The sequence below is a fragment of the Akebia trifoliata genome, chromosome 4 (genome assembly GCF_017979445.1).
Source record: "Akebia trifoliata isolate Shusen 1 chromosome 4, ASM1797944v1, whole genome shotgun sequence".
NCBI lineage: Eukaryota > Viridiplantae > Streptophyta > Magnoliopsida > Ranunculales > Lardizabalaceae > Akebia > Akebia trifoliata.
Genome location: NC_141378.1, coordinates 17,322,752 through 17,341,817, shown reverse-complemented (window position 1 = coordinate 17,341,817; position 19,066 = coordinate 17,322,752). Strand labels below are relative to the sequence as shown.

The 19,066-nt window shown below is 31.4% G+C and overlaps 2 protein-coding genes across 2 annotated transcripts; one reads left to right on the top strand and one right to left on the bottom strand.

The window, feature by feature from the left end:
• Positions 1-9,722: 9,722 nt before the first annotated feature.
• Positions 9,723-11,176, top strand: LOC147404221 (uncharacterized). The gene has a single exon (XM_086440089.1). It carries the CDS (start codon positions 9,726-9,728, stop codon positions 10,197-10,199), a length of 474 nt encoding a protein of 157 aa, XP_086296215.1. The 5' UTR covers positions 9,723-9,725; the 3' UTR covers positions 10,200-11,176.
• Positions 11,177-15,291: 4,115 nt separating this feature from the next.
• LOC147404220 (uncharacterized) lies at positions 15,292-18,566 on the bottom strand. The gene is made up of 6 exons (XM_086437717.1): positions 18,370-18,566; positions 17,740-18,064; positions 17,470-17,614; positions 17,298-17,388; positions 15,600-15,671; positions 15,292-15,516 (listed from the first exon to the last, which is right to left on the bottom strand). Exons 2-6 carry the CDS (start codon positions 18,029-18,031, stop codon positions 15,460-15,462), a joined length of 657 nt encoding a protein of 218 aa, XP_086293843.1. The 5' UTR covers positions 18,032-18,064; positions 18,370-18,566; the 3' UTR covers positions 15,292-15,459.
• Between the last annotated feature and the right edge of the window lie 500 nt (positions 18,567-19,066).

The window sequence follows — 19,066 nt, the reverse complement described above, 5'->3', positions numbered from 1 at the left end:
ACAAAACTAATTGAGTTAGTTGATATTTTCCAAGATGTCGTATTGGATCTAGGACAAGTCATGATATAGGATCATCTAAGACAAGTCACAATAGGATCAATGAATCATCATCCCCATCCTGAATGAGGTTTATAACCTCATTCAAGATGGAGAGTCGAGACGATTCGTGTTAGTCACCTTGTTCCATGGTTTTAAAATTCGTTTTGACGTCTCTCGTCCATGAAACAATGAGAAAAATAACATGTACGTTTGACTTATCTATCTGTCTTTTAGGTAGATGATGCCGAGATCGAACGAGTCACCTCAATCTCGGACAAAATTTAAAACCATACTTGATTCCCAAAAGTTACCAAACAAGAATGTCAATGTAAATGGTCTGTTACACTTGTTTGACAATTTAGATGACTTATTGATATTTTAAAATCCAGATTGACTTTTCATGAAATTCGGTTGAAGTGATTTTTTGAATAATTGTTTATTAATATTTTAAATATTGTAGTCAATATAAAATTAATCGGTGGGACATGTTTGTACTAAATATGTTAACATTGTCTTTATAATCAATTTAAAAGATTGTTTTAAAAATCTCAAATACATATTCTAGCTTTACAATTTATTGCGCTATTTTTCATATAATAGAGAGACATTTTTATAAGTAAATAATAATAATAATAATAATCTGGTTTTGATTCAATGGCACCAAGCATTTTCTCATTACAATAGTATAGATAAATAGTCTATGGTTGAGTGTCCATTTGTCTAACTGTAATGAGAAAAATAGTTATTAAACATAATATATATTTATATAAAAAAAAAAGTTAAAATGATTTTAACAAGATGGTTCATGTGAGATGAAATGACTCCAACAAATCAACAAAAACTCGGTGAATGTTGAAACAAGATAAGAAATCACGTTTAAAAATCACAAATGGTACCAAAATACCCTCATGGTAAATGATGTTATATATATATTAATAAATACAAATCGATTCAACTAAATTGAACCATAATTTGGCAGTGTAGACATGAGATGTTCATCATAGAACCTCAATGCTACATTATTTGGAGTTACCACCATTTATTTATTTTAAATGAGTGTGAATGGACATCCAAAATGATTTTTAAAATAATTTTACCATTGTAGTGACTCTCGTATATAGAAAAGACATGGTCTAAATAAGATTTAAGTAAGGAGGTTTGATCAGAGGACGGGGAAAGTATTAGGCACCCCATCCTCTCCACTAAAGGTAGTTTACCTTTGAAACTTGACCAATTTTCTGAAAATTTTAAGAAAATAAAAAATGCATAAAATACATGTTTAAATGTGGTATGTGCAATAAATGAAAATGAACCCTTGAATAAGAGGGTATTAATGTTAATGTGAAACATTATGAACATCCTATGGAAAAGGATGGCTCATTTAGCCTACATTATTTTTATAAGTAGGAATATTAATTTGAGATTTTTAGAGAGACTCCATGATGGAATTCCTTTAATATTATAACATTAATGCATGTATGCAAGGTTAGAAACGTAGTGCTTTAACCTCAACAAGAAGGTGATATATTTTTTCATCATTGTCAAAGCTTATGTAAGTGGGTGCATGATGTACAATATGGTGTATGAGATATATTATAAAGGAAATAAGACTTCAACACCCACCCTTTCAACCGAACCAAAATCCAACCTATTAGAGGTGGGAGAGGGTGTGTATTACATCCTAAAAGCTTTTTAGAACATAAAGTAAATAGAAAGTTAGGAATAAAAAATACAAGTACTTAAATGAAAATCATAATCTACACCCACATTGTCCTTTGATGCTCTTGAATGATATTGAGTCTTGAGAGAAATAATTTGAAGATTGAGAGTTTTAACTGAGGATGGATGGTTAGAAAAGATGATGGTTGTTGGTTGAGAGTGAAAAATGGATAAAAGTTCTTGAATTGATAATTGAGTTGGGAGAGAATTATAGAGTAGAAATTTTTGTAAAGTTTTAGGTTGAAAGATGGGCGCTTAAGAGCATGAATTACTTATAGAAAATGAGGTTATTTATAGAATTTTTAAAGAATTTTTTAAGGTAAAGTGATCCAATCTTAAAAACAAATAGAAATGACATAAAGTTTAGATTATTTATTTTTGCATTTTTTATATTTATGAAGATAAATATGGAATTTGTAAGAAGAAATCCTAAAAACATTTTTAGTCTTTGGTTGTTTAATAAATAGATATGAGAATAAAAGTGTTTTTGGGATGATAAGTAGAGAATTGCCATGTATAAAGGTGGAATAGTAGGTAAAAAGTAGACTTTGGTTCATTTAAAAATAACTCATAAAGCAATGATAAATATATATTTTTAAAATAGATTACTGGGAGGGTTCCATGTATATATACTTGAAGATTCCTACCTTTTAGGGGTAGGATTGGAAGTTCTACAAACTTTAGAGATTTTTATTAAAAATCAAAGTACCTTTTAGGTTTTGCCCCACCTTTTGATGAGGGTATTCTTAGATTTTTTCAAGAGAGTTGACTCTCTCTAATTAGGTTGGAACATTGATCCATCAATGAGGAGTTTTCTTAGGTGTTGAGGCTTATGAGAAACCAACATGTGTCTTTTCTTGGGGAAGGTATAAGACCATGAACTTAGAATAAGCTTGGGATGAAATTTAAAATTGGATTTTGGTTTGAATATTTGAACTAGGCTTGAATGTGAACTTGGTATTGGGTCAAGATAGGGATAATATATTAGATAATAGAGAATGGTTTGGATTAGGAAGATGGCATGAACTTGGGTCGATTTATGAATTTAGAGTAATGGGTTAAGGAAGTGGGTATGAAATTAGATTGAATTAGAGATAAAGATTGGATATGTAAAATAATATGAGATGATGTATGTGTGCATGTATACATGAAGAAATGTGTCAAATGATAATTATTATGTAACGTGGGCCTGTAGAAAGGTTTTAAGTTCTTAATTGAAATCAATTTAAGATTTTGAAAATTTAGACTTTTTCTAATGGGTTCGTGCAAATTAGGGTGTCTACACTGTTTGACTAATTCAACAAATTTTTTTCATTGGTCTAATTTTTTAAACAATGTTTTTAAGGCCTATAAATCCATATTATAACAAAATAAACAAATATTTTTAAAATATTTTACAAGGGCAAGCCAAAACTTAAATACTATTTACATTTTCCCCTTAAAGATAAGAAAGCTAGTCTTTCGATATCCTACTTTATCAACTTAGTTAAGTTTTCTCCCTTCAATTGAATCCATGGGAACACCCACGTGGGTAGGCTAAAGTATCAAAATCAACTAAACATATATATTACGGAGGAATGTTTTGAACAATCGACACCCCACTAAAAGAGAAAAGAAGAAAAGGGAAAGAGTGTCGAATTTGTCTGCCATTGTAGGGCAGAAAATCTGTTGCCATAGGATATAGAGGCGAACTGGCGACGGAAGGCTTAGAGCAACTCCAACTCACTTAGGCTAGACATCCCCTCCCAACTGTTGTTTTATATAGTAGAGCATCTAGAAATAACTCCAATGCACTCTGTATCAGAAGAGGCATTCAAAAAAAAATTGGAGAGAGAGAGAAAGAGGAAGAGGTAAAAAAAGAGAGTGAGATTCTCTCTTTCTCTACCTATTGACGATAAAAACATGACAGTTGAGGGACATTTTACTGTAGATGAATTTGTGGAGAGCTATTTTGGCTTTTACCTATCCCTTGAATAGGCAAAATGCCTTTCCATAATAAAATGCCTACGAACAATGCCTAGCCAGTATGGCTAGTTATGTTGGAGTTGCTCTTATTCATCATTAAACACTGCGTAGCTATAACCTATTGCGATGGATATATCTGCCACTCTAGTCTCCACGTTTTTTCACTACCAATGGCGACAGGTTCTGTCGTTATTGTGAATGTCTATATCGACGGATATATCCATTGCTAGTTTTTTTTTTTCAAGCCACAAATTGATTTTATAATTTGACCTTCTGACCTCTACTTTCGTTGTATTGTGTTCTATAGAAATACAAATTTGTGTGAGATGTACATTTTTTTTTTCTTATATTGTTGGGAAAGTATTCATTGACCCAATCCTAAAAGGAAAATGACCATCACAGTGGACAAATCCTAACAATAATATCAGCAGACCCTTACAAAGCATGATTGTCATTTATTACTTAAATGAATTTTTTTTTTCTACTTTTCATTAAAATTCCAATATATGTGTAGATGTACATCTCATTTACTCCTTGTAATTTAAATGTTTGTAAAATAATAGTACACATTGCTATTATGAAGGGTATTTCTGCCTAATTTTGCGACTTCGAATGAATTCCTGGTCAGTCTATCTGATGTTGGAAAGGTGGTTGATTCAAGCATGGCATTGGCCACCTTGTTTATGCTCCACTTGTTCAATAAAAAATAGGGTGAATTACCATTTCGTGCACTGAATTTGAAGAATTTACAATTCCAGCGCATTGTTCATTTTCATTACCAAAACATGAACGGTAACGAATTTGGAGATTTTAAAGTGACAATTTTGCAGGTTTACATTGACTAATTGGAATTAGTTATTTTAAAACCTCCAAATTGGTAATTAAAATGAACAGTGAGACAGAATCGTAAATTTGTTAAAAGTTGATAACTTTTTCTTAAATATCCCAAAAAATAAAACTCTCTTTGAACTATTGAAAGTAGGGAACAAGATGCCTACACCATCACCGATTTGCCTTTTAACTTTTGAACAACAAATATGTTTGCCTGCAAATCTTTTATGATTATTTTATGATCATGTTAAACAAGATGGTCGTCTCTCTAATGATGGCAAATAGAATAAAATCACAAATATACCAAGCAACATGAGAGATTAGTACACTTCATTCTGAATTCTGTTCCCACCAAGTACATGATATTCAATTTCATGGACATTAAGAATGCATAATTTTCATTATCAAGATTCAAATAATAGAGATATTTTTATAACAACGCAAAAAAGGAGCCTATTTCACCACACACAGGTTTATAAAGGCTTATAATGAGGAAAGGTTGTCATGGGTTCCTCAAAATCTAAAACTCTGAGATAATTATGTGAAGTGAAAAATATATATATATATATTTATATATATATATATATTTTGAGTCAATTGTAATAACAAACATTGTCTGAAAACAATTCTTGATAGGTTCCCACTAAATATAATCCAAATTTCATCTAAAACATAGTATGCTAATGCAGTTGAAGTAAAGTAGATCCGGAGGGAGAGAGATTCCTAACCATGATTGAATCTTAAAAAGTTAGATTCTCTCCAATTAATAGAAATATTAAAAATTAATTGTATGAAAAAAATATGAAACTAGTCCAAAGGACAAAGACAGAACAATTACCGCTACCATTAGGAGTCATTTGAGTGTGGACAGAGAAGGGAACTTAGAAATAATATTATTTTGATTGTTAGTAAAAGAAATTACATGTGAAGATTCAAAGTTTAATATAATAAGAAATTTAATTATTTGGACAGATACTTCACATAGTAAAACATTATATCGATGGGTTCAACACCACAACGTTGACCAATGATCATTGCCAACGCTATCATGCCTTGCTTTAGGTGATCGAAACATGTTAATGCTTCAGCAGTATGGCATTGTGCATCAATCGCATCCTGTCGTGCATTGACAACCTCTCTCACTAATAGTTTACATGTGGGTTGTGATCCTATAAAATGGTAGGAGTGGTCATGTCCATCTTATCCCATAACTTGGAAGAAGATGTCTTCCTTAATATTCGTGGTGTTGTGGGAAACCTCCCGTTGTTGTGACTCCAATTCCTTCATTCTAGTATATAATAAATAAAAGACAACCGCATTAATACCAATTAAGGGTTAAAAAAAAATTGAATAAGAAATGGGTGAGCACAATCACATCTACTCATAATCACGCGCCTATGGTGTCCGAATCTACAAGTGTCATATTTTTTTTAATGAGTGAGGTAGAATATCTGCATTCTAGATGTCTCCACTCCATTCTTCACAATCCGTTAAAAAACAAACACTAATAGATAATAATGATGGTGAATGAATATAAAAAGCAACAATTTGGACGATAAAAATATATATTATGTTAAAATCAGTATAAAAAAAAATGATAATCTTTAATGCATGAATTTAATGAAAGTATAAGTTATTAATCTAGGGTAACCATCCTCCATCATCTTCTAGGTCTATTACTCGGAGGCATTCTTCAAGAAAGGTTTGACTGGTTGTTATGGATGAAGTTGGTAGGGTGCTTAGCATACGAGGTTACTAAGTTAACAAAGAAAAAAAGAATTATAAGAAAAAAATCCTAGAAAAAGATACCTATATTACACTGTTCACTATCTTAATTGTCTTGAACTTTTTCTTAGTCTTCTTCTCCTTAAAAAATTTGATGGATAATGAAAATTTAAAAGGATGAGAAAATGGGATGAGATTTTTTAGAGTTTCAAGGCTAAGAAATTTCTTGTTAGAAGCCTTGAGACCCTTTTTATTTATAGGCTTTCAAAAAGATTTTGGGGATATAATGGTCCATACTTTATGAATTACACTTAATTTCTATCAAATCAAGAGTGTGGACTCAAATTATTTTATCACAAAGAGGTCTTGATGTTCATTTACTACTTTATGTCTCTTGTTAATTAAAATCGTCAAAGGGTAGAGTAGTAAATCACCTTCAAGGGGTAGAATAGTAAATTATCCTATCATAAAGGGATCTTAATGATAATTTACTACTTTATATCTCTTGTCAATCAAAATCGTCAAATGATAGAGTAATATATCACCCTCAACTTGTAATAGTAATCCTTTTTATCATTACGACTCTTTCATTTTATAAGAAACTCATGTTGTACAAAAATTGTTGAAAAAAATATTTTGAAAAATGAAGAAATATACTTTTTAAAACATTATATATTGGAATCTTGACAGATTCCAAACCAAGTCCGAGTCAGGACATGGAGCATTAACCATGTTCAACCCATTTTTTTTAATTCGGATCTACTTCAAAGATCCAATCCCCCTGAATTTAGTTTTTTAATAACTCAAATTTAGGGTCAGGTGTGGCCCCCTTAGGTTTCATGAAGGCTTTTAAAAGTGGACAAACCAAGATGACTGAACTTTTTGAAAATCTCGATCAAGTCATAAAACCCAACCAAGTGAACAGAGATTTTGGATTTTTATTTAAGATAATTAATTTTTTTTTACAATTTAGATATTTATTATTTATTATATATTATGTAGATAAAACATGATCTTGTTGACTAAACACCTTCAAATCTATTTTATTTAAGCTTGTAAATCAAGTTAAAACAGTTCACCTCGGCCAGTCGAGATGACTAGATAACTCAGTCTTGTCTCCAGATTAACTCGTTCATCTTGTCAAATATTGCTCTCTTGGCTTTCTTGTCCACCGAAAGCTTTATGTCATCTAAACCAATTTGACATCACAAAATCATTTTTGTGTGGATTCTGTAGAACTAGATCAAGAATTACAAGGCCACAAAATCCTACCCATCAATTAAGGGATTTCAATTTGAAAGTTTGGATACTTTTTTAAAAGCCGATATTTAATATGGAAGTTACAAGAAAAGTCAGAATTGATTGTTATTTCATAGCAAATAATTTACTTTCATATACCTTATATTTTATTTGTTCATCATATAATATATAATATATAATATATTTTATTTTAATAAGTAGAAATCGATTCGACCCGGTTGGACCTTGAATCAACCAAGTGAGCAAAATTTCAATTCGAGCATCGACCGATTTTTAAAACATTGATTTAGTTTTCTCCCATAGAAACTTATCGCAGAGAATGTATTGAAAATCAACTATAAATGAGGCTCATAAAAAATTGATGTATCATGAAATGGTCATGAGCTCAGTCTATACTCTGTGTGATTGGAAGAAAATTAATCATTAATCTTTGGATCAATACAAGTTTCTTAGGGATTGGTTTCATTAGGGTTTCGGACAATATTGTACAGTAAGCAAGGTTGCCAATGGATCAGATTTTGCTCCAACCCGACCCAATGTGGACTGGCTTTGGGTTGTGTTATCAGGCCTATGTAACAATTGAATCAGGTTGTGCTAGGCCTGATTCATGTTTAGGGCGCGAACCCAAGCTTTTAAAATCGTCAGGGCCCGAGTCCGACCCATCTTGATAACTTATATTATATAATTTTATTTATAATACAATAATTACCTAATTGATTTATAATCTTTACTATTAGAACGAGAGAAGGGGAAGTAAGTATGGTTGGACATCAAAATTTGGAACTACAAAAGTGCCCCACATTTACATTTTACCTTAGTTTTATAAAGTTATTTTGTCAAAATGAATAAAATTATAATCGCATGTTATTTTCTAAAATTACAAGAAATTAAAAAAACAAATTATGTTATTTTCATTTTTTCCTTAATATTTTAAACTACAAAAGGTCATACAATACAAAATAAGAAACCTTCACAATGCTTGAAGAGTGTAAAATCTTTAAGAGTCGTGCCAGAATGACCTCAAGCTAGAATCTTATATCGCACTTCTTGACTTGAAAGTGAGAACTGTAGATGTTTTTTGACTTGTATCTTGATGAAAATTAAAGAATCTATGATTCTCATTCACTTTCATGTCAAGAAGTGTGATATGAGGTTCTAGCCTGAAGTCACTTCAACATCATTCAATCTTTAATTGGGATGGGATAAATAGTTAAAGAAATTGGGAGTGTACTAAATAAAAGGTGGAGTGCCAAAAGTAGCTCTCTAAATAAATTCAGTAATTGAAGTGCAATAGGTAAAAGTTGGGTGGCAAAAGTTATTCTTTTCCATCTAAAACTTGAAAAACAGAGGAAATATAATTTGGGTGAATCTCCATTTCATGCGTTGAATATGACTAAAAATTGTGATAATCTAACTTTCCCATGTTACATACTCAATCGACACCCCTGATGTGACAAGCTTGGGAACTATAGATCTGCTCTTGTCATTGGGATACATACCTATGGTTTCCAATAATAATAAAAAAAATACAATTTTGTATCTTGATGAGAGCAGATCTACAATACCCAAGTCCATCACGTTAGGGGTCGATTGAGTATGTGACGTGCTTAAGTCAAATTATCATATGACTTTATGACTAAATTCCAAGTTTAGTACATTATTCATATTAATTCCTCATTATTTTTATAGCGTAATCGGTTCCTCACTTTTAATATCTACAAATTCATTGATATACGAATGAATTCATTGATTCTGAAAGTGACAAATTCATTCAAAAGTTGAAATGCATGTTTTTTAGAATTAGAATGAAGAGTGTACGAAATTGGAATTTAGATCATAAGTTGGGCATGTTTGGGGAAAATCCCAAATATTTTTTACTCCATAATTTCAGGAAAAAAAAAATTACACATTTTTAAAATTCAACAAAAGACTGAACACGATTCCACCAATTTCGCATGATGTGTCCAATAATGAATTTTGGATTCTTATGTCCTGACAAAAATTCACTCAAAATAGTCAACAAAAAAAAAAAATTTAGATCACATTTGAAGATTTGAACTGTGGGCCCACCATCAACCCAATCTTCCGCCATTAATCTCGCCGTTAAGTAGTTAACATTCCTATAACCCCCCACTTATAAATCTCTCTTGGTGTGAGAGAGTGATTCAGTTAGTTCTGTTATAAAGATGACGATAGATGAATCCTTCAAGAAAGAAGGAACCGTACCATTCAAGTGGGAGATCCGACCCGGAACTCCGAAACCGCACCACCACCACTACCAACAACGACAGCTAACGCCACCACCAGCCGGATCCGGGTTCTCCGTCTCTCCTCCAATTGAGTTCGCCAACCGATCCACATCTCGAACTCGGTCTGATCGCAGACTTTGTATTCACGAGCTGAGTTCACACCGATCCAAAACTGTTTCATTCGGTTGCGTACCGAGTCGCGTACTTAAATCGAAGGTTGAGAAGAAGAAGAAGAGGAATAACGATGACAACAACTCTGATTCGTTCGATCTTCAAACGCTACCACGTTGGTCCACTTCGGCTCAGAAATCACTTTCGCCGTCCCTTAGCTCATCTTCTTCATTCTCATCCGTCGGATCATCTCCTCGATCAACGGATGACGTTGAGTGGGGAGGTTTTGGTCTCTTCTAGAAAGTATATAATGTAGAGTCATGATAATATGACGCCCCCTTCTGACCTACACCCCATACGCTCCCGTCACATAACTGTATATTATTTGCCTCGGGATACGCATACAAATCTTTTATTTTGATACCAAGGCAAATGATCTACGGTTCTGTGATGGGGGCGTTTGTTAGAGTGGAGCGTCATATTATCACGGTTCGTTAGTGGAAGTAGTCGACCGTCTGATACGCTTCTTTTAAATGTAGAGTGTTTTACGAAAACGGTTATGTTGGTCCAACCACGTTTTTAAAATATTTATCAAAAGGTTTAAAAATCTGTTTTGGTATTTATTTATTTTACCAAAAAGATATCATGGTATTAGGATACCCTTTTTTGGAAAAAATGAATTCAATTAAATGGGTACTTCATTTATATGAATTTGAGAAAGAAAAAAAAAAAAAAACATAATAAAATCAGTTTAATGTCTGTACAAACGATAGCTGTTTTGGTAAAAATAAATATATAATGTATTTGAGAAATATTTAAAAATGTGACGGGCCAATATATGACTGTTTTTGTATTTCTATCTTTTAAATGTATCAGTCCTGTGTTGTGTTTCACTGGATCAGTATATTAATAAATGGTTGAATGGTCTTATAGTAATTATTCGTGGAGATGTGTATGTTGGATCTCTTTTTTTTTTTTTAATGCTGAACTGACTTCTTTCGACACTGCATTCAACACTGCAAAAACTTATAGTCCTGTCGATAGATAGGATCGGGATCAGGTTGTGGTTGATTTGGGACCAATCGAATGAGGTACGACATGGTTCATCAAAAATTGATCTGATTGATATGTAATCCGATGAACCAAATTGTTGATTCAGATCTAGGTCAGATATATTTTAGAACATCTTTATTTCTTTCTTATGTCATGTGGTTTGTTGGATACTTGGTCCAACGTTGCTGTACCCTATAAGTGCCCTTTTATTTATTTATTTTTCTTTATTCCAATTCCGTTTCAACTTTCAAAAGTTGAATTTATTGCACATGAAGAATGGAAGAAAACCCATCCAAGGAAGGGTCATTCTTTTGATGCAAATGCAATGACCCAACTTTTTTTTTTTTGAGGCAATCTTAGTGATTGATAATTTTAACCATTTGGTTCGATTATGATTTTCAATCTCAATTTGTTGTTTCATCTCTTTCACAAAATATACTAAGATGAAATAATTTACCCGAGTCACCTTCTTAACGAGGATGAATAAGAGAGCAAAGAGGGAAAAAAGAACGAAAAAAAAAATGATGTTTGAGCTTCTTAAAATCCAATGTTCTTTTCGAGATTTGAATGTTGAAAATGTAAAATCTTTACGTTGAAGGATAAAATGTTACTATCTTTCATGATTAATTCATTAATTTGACCTAAAGATTAAATCGTTATCATGTTTCACAATTAATTCGTTAATTTGTCAATTTAATTAATTAGTCCATCGTTCATAGTGTTTTATTTAAAAAAATAAAAAATAAAAAAGTGGAGAACTTTGTGGCTATAATTTGACTTTGTTGTTCTCCTACCATATTAAACTATTTTTTGAATGATTTAGAGAGCCCTTGCAACCCTGGGCTTTCAAATTGGTAACATGGCATTTAACCTTGTTCTTCTTCTCTACATAAACAAAGAATAACCTATTTATTGTCAACTTATAACAAATCCTTAAATTTTCAAACTCCATAGTAAATTAATTTTAACTTCACCGTCAATTCATTATTTTAATATTATTCTTTTAAATTTGAAGGTTAAAGTAAGGTTGAAGAATAGAGTAAAAGTTTTTGCAATAAAAATGACTAGTTTTGGAAAGAGAAATTAAAGAGTTTTTGGTTTCTTGTTGAAGAATAGAGTCTTGTTAGCAATCTCCCTCTTAATTCTTGAAATAATCACGAATTTTTTGTTTTTTTTTTTCTTCAATATAAGTATTATTCTCCCAATTATTGAACTATTCTGAATAATTCATGAATTTTAAGTTTGAGAAGAATAAAACATGATTTTACGAATTTAATGACTTTTACAAAATTTTATTAAATTTGTTGGAAAAAAACTGCTACTATAACTTATTGTATGTTGCAAAGTGTAAATTTGTAAGTTGTAACATGTAATACAAGTTGACTTTTAAGGGTCCACGCTTTAAAATTTTGGAGGAATCCATATTTTTATGTGACAAATGTTATTTTTTTATCTTAAAAAAAATAATGAAATGACCCTTTTATATTTATTTGATATTACACCTTAATTTTTCAAATTGATGATTTGTCCATTAACTTTAGTCTTCTTTTAAACATCAATGGAACAATAACCTCAATATCTCCATTATCATCATCATCATTATTACCATCACCATTAACATTATCATCACTATTAACATCACTATCATATGGTAAAATTATTGGTTTTCAAATTTTTGAAATGAAACGGATAATACAAGCATGAAGTATATGCTGCATATTTTTCATTTATCAAAATTTTAGTCGAATTTTAGATCGAATTTTTACAATTCAAAATCAAATAGAACTCGGATTTTTCACGAATCAAAATTTTACCATATTCTGAATTGCTAACAAGGGATTAGAGTATTGAGGTCATTTTTCATTAGTCCATTAATTAATACCAAAGTTAAGTGGGCACGTAGGTGTTTTGGTTATTATTTTAGATATCTGATGCTTTTAAATCGAGTACATTACTCCTTAACCACGATCTTCTATGACAGAAAAATATTAAAGAGAGCTGTGATTACCACACCAACTTTGACTAATGCCACGTCAATTCCTATGTAGATCACGAAAAGAATTGCACAAAATTAGAGCCACGTTAGTAAATTTGGGTGTGGCAATAGTAACTCTCATATTAAATAACCTAAATGCTACTGAAGCTGGGAGTGTTCAAAATTGAAAGCCAAATATTTAATCATTAAAAACTCTTTTATTATTATTTATATTTATATTTATTTATTTATATCTTTGTTTTATATTAGAATTCATTTTCCCAATTGATTTATTTTCTGATCATTTTTTAGAGGGAATTCATTTTTCGTTGAAAACACTTTCTCTATTAACAAAAACACTAAATCATAACTATAGACATCAGAAAAACACATTTTATAACTAAAATAAGTATCAAAATTAGTTAAACATAAAAAAATTGTTTCAAAATGTTTGAATAAATGTCAATAAAAATTAAACTTCAAATGATATTCCTTTACATAGGTAACCAAATTAAAGTAATCAAACCGTAAAATAATATATGATTAGAACAAAGAATACCTCTCTTAAAAAATGACCAAATTAGATAATAATGTGAAGAATGGGACCCAAAGATATTGACTAAAGAACATGCATGGTGATGCTGATATGTTATGTCCCCAAGAAATAAGAGTTTTAATGATCACACGGTTATTGTCTAAATGATTTTGGTGTATTTGTTAAATCCGTATAAATTAAAGTTTATCCATTTTCCGTCGGTGTCAATTTTCAATGTGTTCTTTCAGGACACGGAGAATTTTACCTTAGCAATCTCTTGTTTAACTCATGAAAAAATCATGATTTTTTTTTTTGTTGTCTTTTTTCAAAGAAAGTATTATTCTCTAGATTATTGAATAATTCACATATTATTAGTTAAAAAAGAATAAAATAGGTTTTTTAACGAATTTTTATAAAATTTGGTCAGAAAAAAATGTTACATTAATTTAGAGAGCTACTATTGCCACACCAACTTTTACTAATGCCAGACCAATTCCTATGTAATTCATCAAAGAATTGCATAGTTGGTGTGGCATTAGTGAAACTTGATGTGGCTATAGTAACTCTCTTAATTTAGTGTATGTTGTAAAGTGTAGCACAAGTCCCACTTTGAAGTGGTCATGTTTCAAAATTTTGGAGGAATCTTACTTTGTAGGTGACATGTGTCTTTTTCATCTTTTAAAAAATGTTGGCATGCCCCTCTAAATTGATTTGAGATACAATCTTAATTTTTGAAACTGATGATTTGTTCATTGACTTTCGTCTTCTTTTATAGATCAATGGAATAATAACCTCAATGTTCTCATTATCACCACCATCATTGTTACCATCACCATCACCAATTTCATCGTCACCCTCATTAATATTTCACTATCATGTTATTGAATTTTTTAAATGAGATGCATACCACATGTATAAAGCATATGCGCATATTTCCCATTTATCGAATTTTTGACCAGATTTTTGTAACCCAAAGTCGAATAGAACTCGAATTTTTCCCGTATTCCGAATTGTTAACAAATTTTGTGATATCAAGATATCTTGTTAGTTATATTATAAGAATCTAATTAAATTTGGTTTTATTTACTTCTTGTTTTTTTCTTTGCTTTTACTCAGCTACTGCTTCTATTCTAAATGAGTTGGGACAATTTGACGTCCCCATTTGACATACACTCCCATCATAGAACCGTAGATAATTTGCCTCGAGATAAATAAGAAAATGTTTATGATTCTACATATCCCGAGGTAAATGGTCTACAATTCTTTGAAGAAGGTATCAGAAAATCATTTTTCATTCTAAATATCACATCCGATTGGATGTTTTGGTTAATGATTATTATTTATTCAATAGAATGAGGTGATGTGCTTCAAGAGATACAAGTATCAAGTCCTCGCGTTATCATGTGTTGGCGCTTTTTTTGTCCTTAATCCACAGTTGAGTTGTTGATTATTAAGTAAATTTTATTGAATAGAAAATAAAATCTTTGAAAAAATTGACTATTGAATCTATGAACTAAATAATATAATTAGAATGGTATTTTGATTCCACATAAATATTTTAGCAACCATTTGAACTAAATGCATACCTTTTACATTCAAATAATCTTTGTAGCCATTTTATTTCGTCATTGTTAAACTCACATTTGTAACCATTTTATATCCCGTAGCACTAAAACGCTACTAACATATTTTGAAGAAGTAAATAGCACAACAATTTATTTGGTTCTCTAAATGTTTGTCATAGATGGACTAACTTAAGCTTGTGTTAACCACAGAGTTAAGCCTAATATGGGCTCAGGTTTCTAAACCTGTCAGTATGGCCCATCCCCTCCGTAAAACATGTATCTGAAATATGGAGAAATGGACCGCGGCTCAAGCATGTGGTTCATGATGAGTAAGCAATATCAGTGATCTTCTGGTCGACTCTTCATAAGAGTACAAAGGAAAGATTAGCCAGAGTTGATAAAGATTTTGGACTTGTTCTCCAGTTATCACCTTCAAACATGTGGTAGAATCCATGTTCTCCACTTATCACGTCTTCGCACTTTTTTATCCTGACACAAATTTTAATTTGGATTATGAGTGAACTTAATTGATTTAAATTGAAAAAAAGTGTAACACAACCAATGATACTTACTTGCACTTCAACGACGTTGGAGGGTTGCAATGATCTTATTATTAAATTAATGTCGTTTGTCTTCCATTTAATCTGTAACACAAACAAAAATATTCTAAAAAAAATAGTATACACCATCCACAGAAAATAGGATCTTTGAAACACCGACCATTAATTCAAGGTCTTGATTTCTGTCCCTTCAAATGAAAAATAAATACGAGCACACCAATTTATATAATCATATAAAACGCATCACATAAGGATAGACAAGCCAAAAAATGGGGAGGGAGACTGAAAAAATAACAAAAAATAAAGAAGAAGCACATCACATAAGGATAGACAAGCAAAAAAAAAGAAGAGGAGGAGGCTGAAAAAATAACAAGGAATAAAGAAGAGAGCAACTTTGACAACAACCAACCTAATATTTCTTCCTCTCACTCTTATAACCAGCCCTTTTAGAGCTCAAAGAAGTCTGGTATTTAAAAAATCCAAATCGAATAGTTTCCTCAGACAAGAAACAGAAATGGAAGGTAGTGTTGTATTTTTTTAATTTTTTTTTAAAGAATGGTTATATGCAAGTCCCAACACCATATTTATTTCATTGTTTAGTGTGCTATAAAAAATTGATGGGGGCAATATAAGCTCTATAAGCGAGTAGTAATAATAATAAAAGAAGGCACAATGGGTAGGCTTATAAACATGAAGAACTTCACTTTTATCAGAATTTTGCAAAGCATGAGAGCAAGACCTGATAATATAACTATAATGGTTCACATTTACACATAGAAGCTATTTTGTATTACCAACTCTCATGTAGCAGTATAACAGGGCCAGTGACAGAGTAACAATCTTTGAGGAACGAAAGAATTGCAATGGTAATGGGACCTTGTAACTTATGTAAATTAAATAGGCAAGTGCCCTTGCATCAACAAAGACACAAAGTGTTCAATGTGCAAACGATAGGAAAAGAGTTCAAAAAAATATTGAAGATATTATCACCAATAAATATTGGTGTGCATATATGCACCACATTACATTCTTTAAGGTTAATCCTCCTAAACCATATAAAAGGATTTGTTCTGTTTTCAATGTCTGACATGACCAATGTTTAGAAAGCCATTGGAAGTTTATGCCTCGAGGATTGCCTCAAAGCAAGACTCTCAAAAACAAAATCAAAAATAAAAAAGCCTTGAGGCCTTAAGAGAAGGTAATTTCACCTCAAAGGCTCTCGCGCCTTTCTCTAATAGGCATTTGTAAAAGTTACTCATTAGAGGAGGCGCCGCCTTTTGACTAGTATGCATTATGGCGAGATGTATTTTTTCCCTCTATTTTTCCTAGTATGTACCACTACATAGCAGTCCTTACACATAAATTTCTCTCAATTATTCTTTTTGGGTTGAAGTAATGGTTACAAACTTGAGTGTTGTTTTTTCCTTTGAGGGTTTGAAACTTGGATAAGTTATGTGTAGGAAACTTTGGAGTAAGGATGTGATTAAATTTGGAAAGTAAACTTTGAAGCGTGATGCTAAAAAAGTTTGTATCTCCTAACGTTAATCCGAAAGATGATATTAATCATTGGAATGTGAAATCGGAAAATTGATCTCTTTTTTTTTTTTTTTTTTTTCAGAAAATTTCGTACAAGATTGATAACAACTAGAGTTAGCTAAATTGTTTTTAAAAAAAAGTGAAACAAGCATGCATAACCATGAGGCTACTCACCAAATTGAATCCTGCAATAAGATGAATAGAAACCCAGCCTTCCTCATCCATGTTCTTTTTCAGGTAGTAATCATTCCTCAAGTTCTCATCACTAAATGGAAAAATAACGACGATTAAGTCAACAATTACATGAACTAAAGAAATTAAAACAACAATTGTATTTGCATCATACCTGAAGTAATATTCTATCTGCTTGAGTATTGCATCGCACAACACCGATTCCGAGTCGGGCAAATTAGTCTGTTGAGGAGGTTGATGATATGATGGTGGATATATCATATTCACATAAGGGACTTGTGTGGGTGGTGGTAGTGACACTGGCAAAGCAAAATACAAATAAGTATCCAAACCTATGAAAACACCAACTTTCAAGTAAAAAATCTTCCAAAAAGAAAAAAATAACAATAATTAAATAAATAAAAACTACAGATTTTCAATTCACCTGTCAAGTAAGGATCATAGCAGGGTATGACATGCCATGGAATTGCATGAGGAGGCAAATAGAACATATTGTTGAATTCAATGGGAATTGAATGAGGGTGATAATAATTTGAAATAGGCAATGGAATTGGCAGTCCATGAGACAAGGCTGGACCATTGGCAAATCTGGGTTGCCTGACATTACTGATCCATCGATTTGAAGTTCGAACAGAAATTGTTTCATTTGGAACAGAAACAGTCCCTGATTCTGTGTTGTTGAGAACCTCCAAAATTGTAGTCTGGCAAGAAATCATCTCTTGTTCTGAAATAGATTCCAAGGATTGAATCTATACCCAATAAAGAACAAACTCATTAACATAATCAAGTTGATCAACAAAACGCAGATTACACTTTACATAATAGAATTTAAAACTCCAGAAATATTAAGACATAGTCTCGCAAAGAATCATATCTCGCTTTAAAATATGTTCTATGGATTGAATCTATCACCCAAGAAAGAACAAACCCATTAACATAATCAAGTTCAAAAACAAAACCCAGATTACAGAACAGATTAATCAAACTCTAGAAATATAGAATTTTGATTGAAAAAAGAGGGAGAGAGAGAGAGAGAGATTGTATATATACGTACGAAACTCGGGAAAGAATGAAGTCGAACTGTTGTTGTTGATTGAGGTTGAAGAAGAAGTATGTGTGTGAGAGAGATGGATTTGCATAAAGTTACATAAATAATAGAAAATATAAAGAAGAAGAAAGGATTTAGTCGACATGAGTTAGGAATTCGACTCTCAGTCGATTTATAAGTGGGCACATAGGTGTTTTGGTTATTGTTTTAGATACGTGATGCTTTTAAATCGAGTACATTACTCCTTAACTTCGGTGTTCTTTGATAGAAAAATATTAAAGAGAGCTGTGATTACCACACCAACTTTTACTAATGCCACGCCAATTCCCATGTAAATCACGAAGAGAATTGCACACAATTAGAGCCACGGTAGTAAAAATGGGTGTGGCAATAGTAACTCTCATAATAAATAACCTAAATGCTACTGAAGCTGGGAGTGTTCAAACTGAAAGCCAAATGTTTAATCCTTAAAAACTCTTTTTTTAAATTTTTATATCCATTTTGTTAACTAGAATTCATTTTCCCAATTGATTTATTTTCTGATCATTTTTTAGAGGGAATTTATTTTTAATTGAAAACACTTTCTCTATTAATAAAAACACTAAATCATAACTATAGATGTCAGAAAGACACAATTTATAACTAAAATAAGTATCAAAATTAATTAAACATAAAAATTTTGTTTCAAAATGTCTGAACAAAT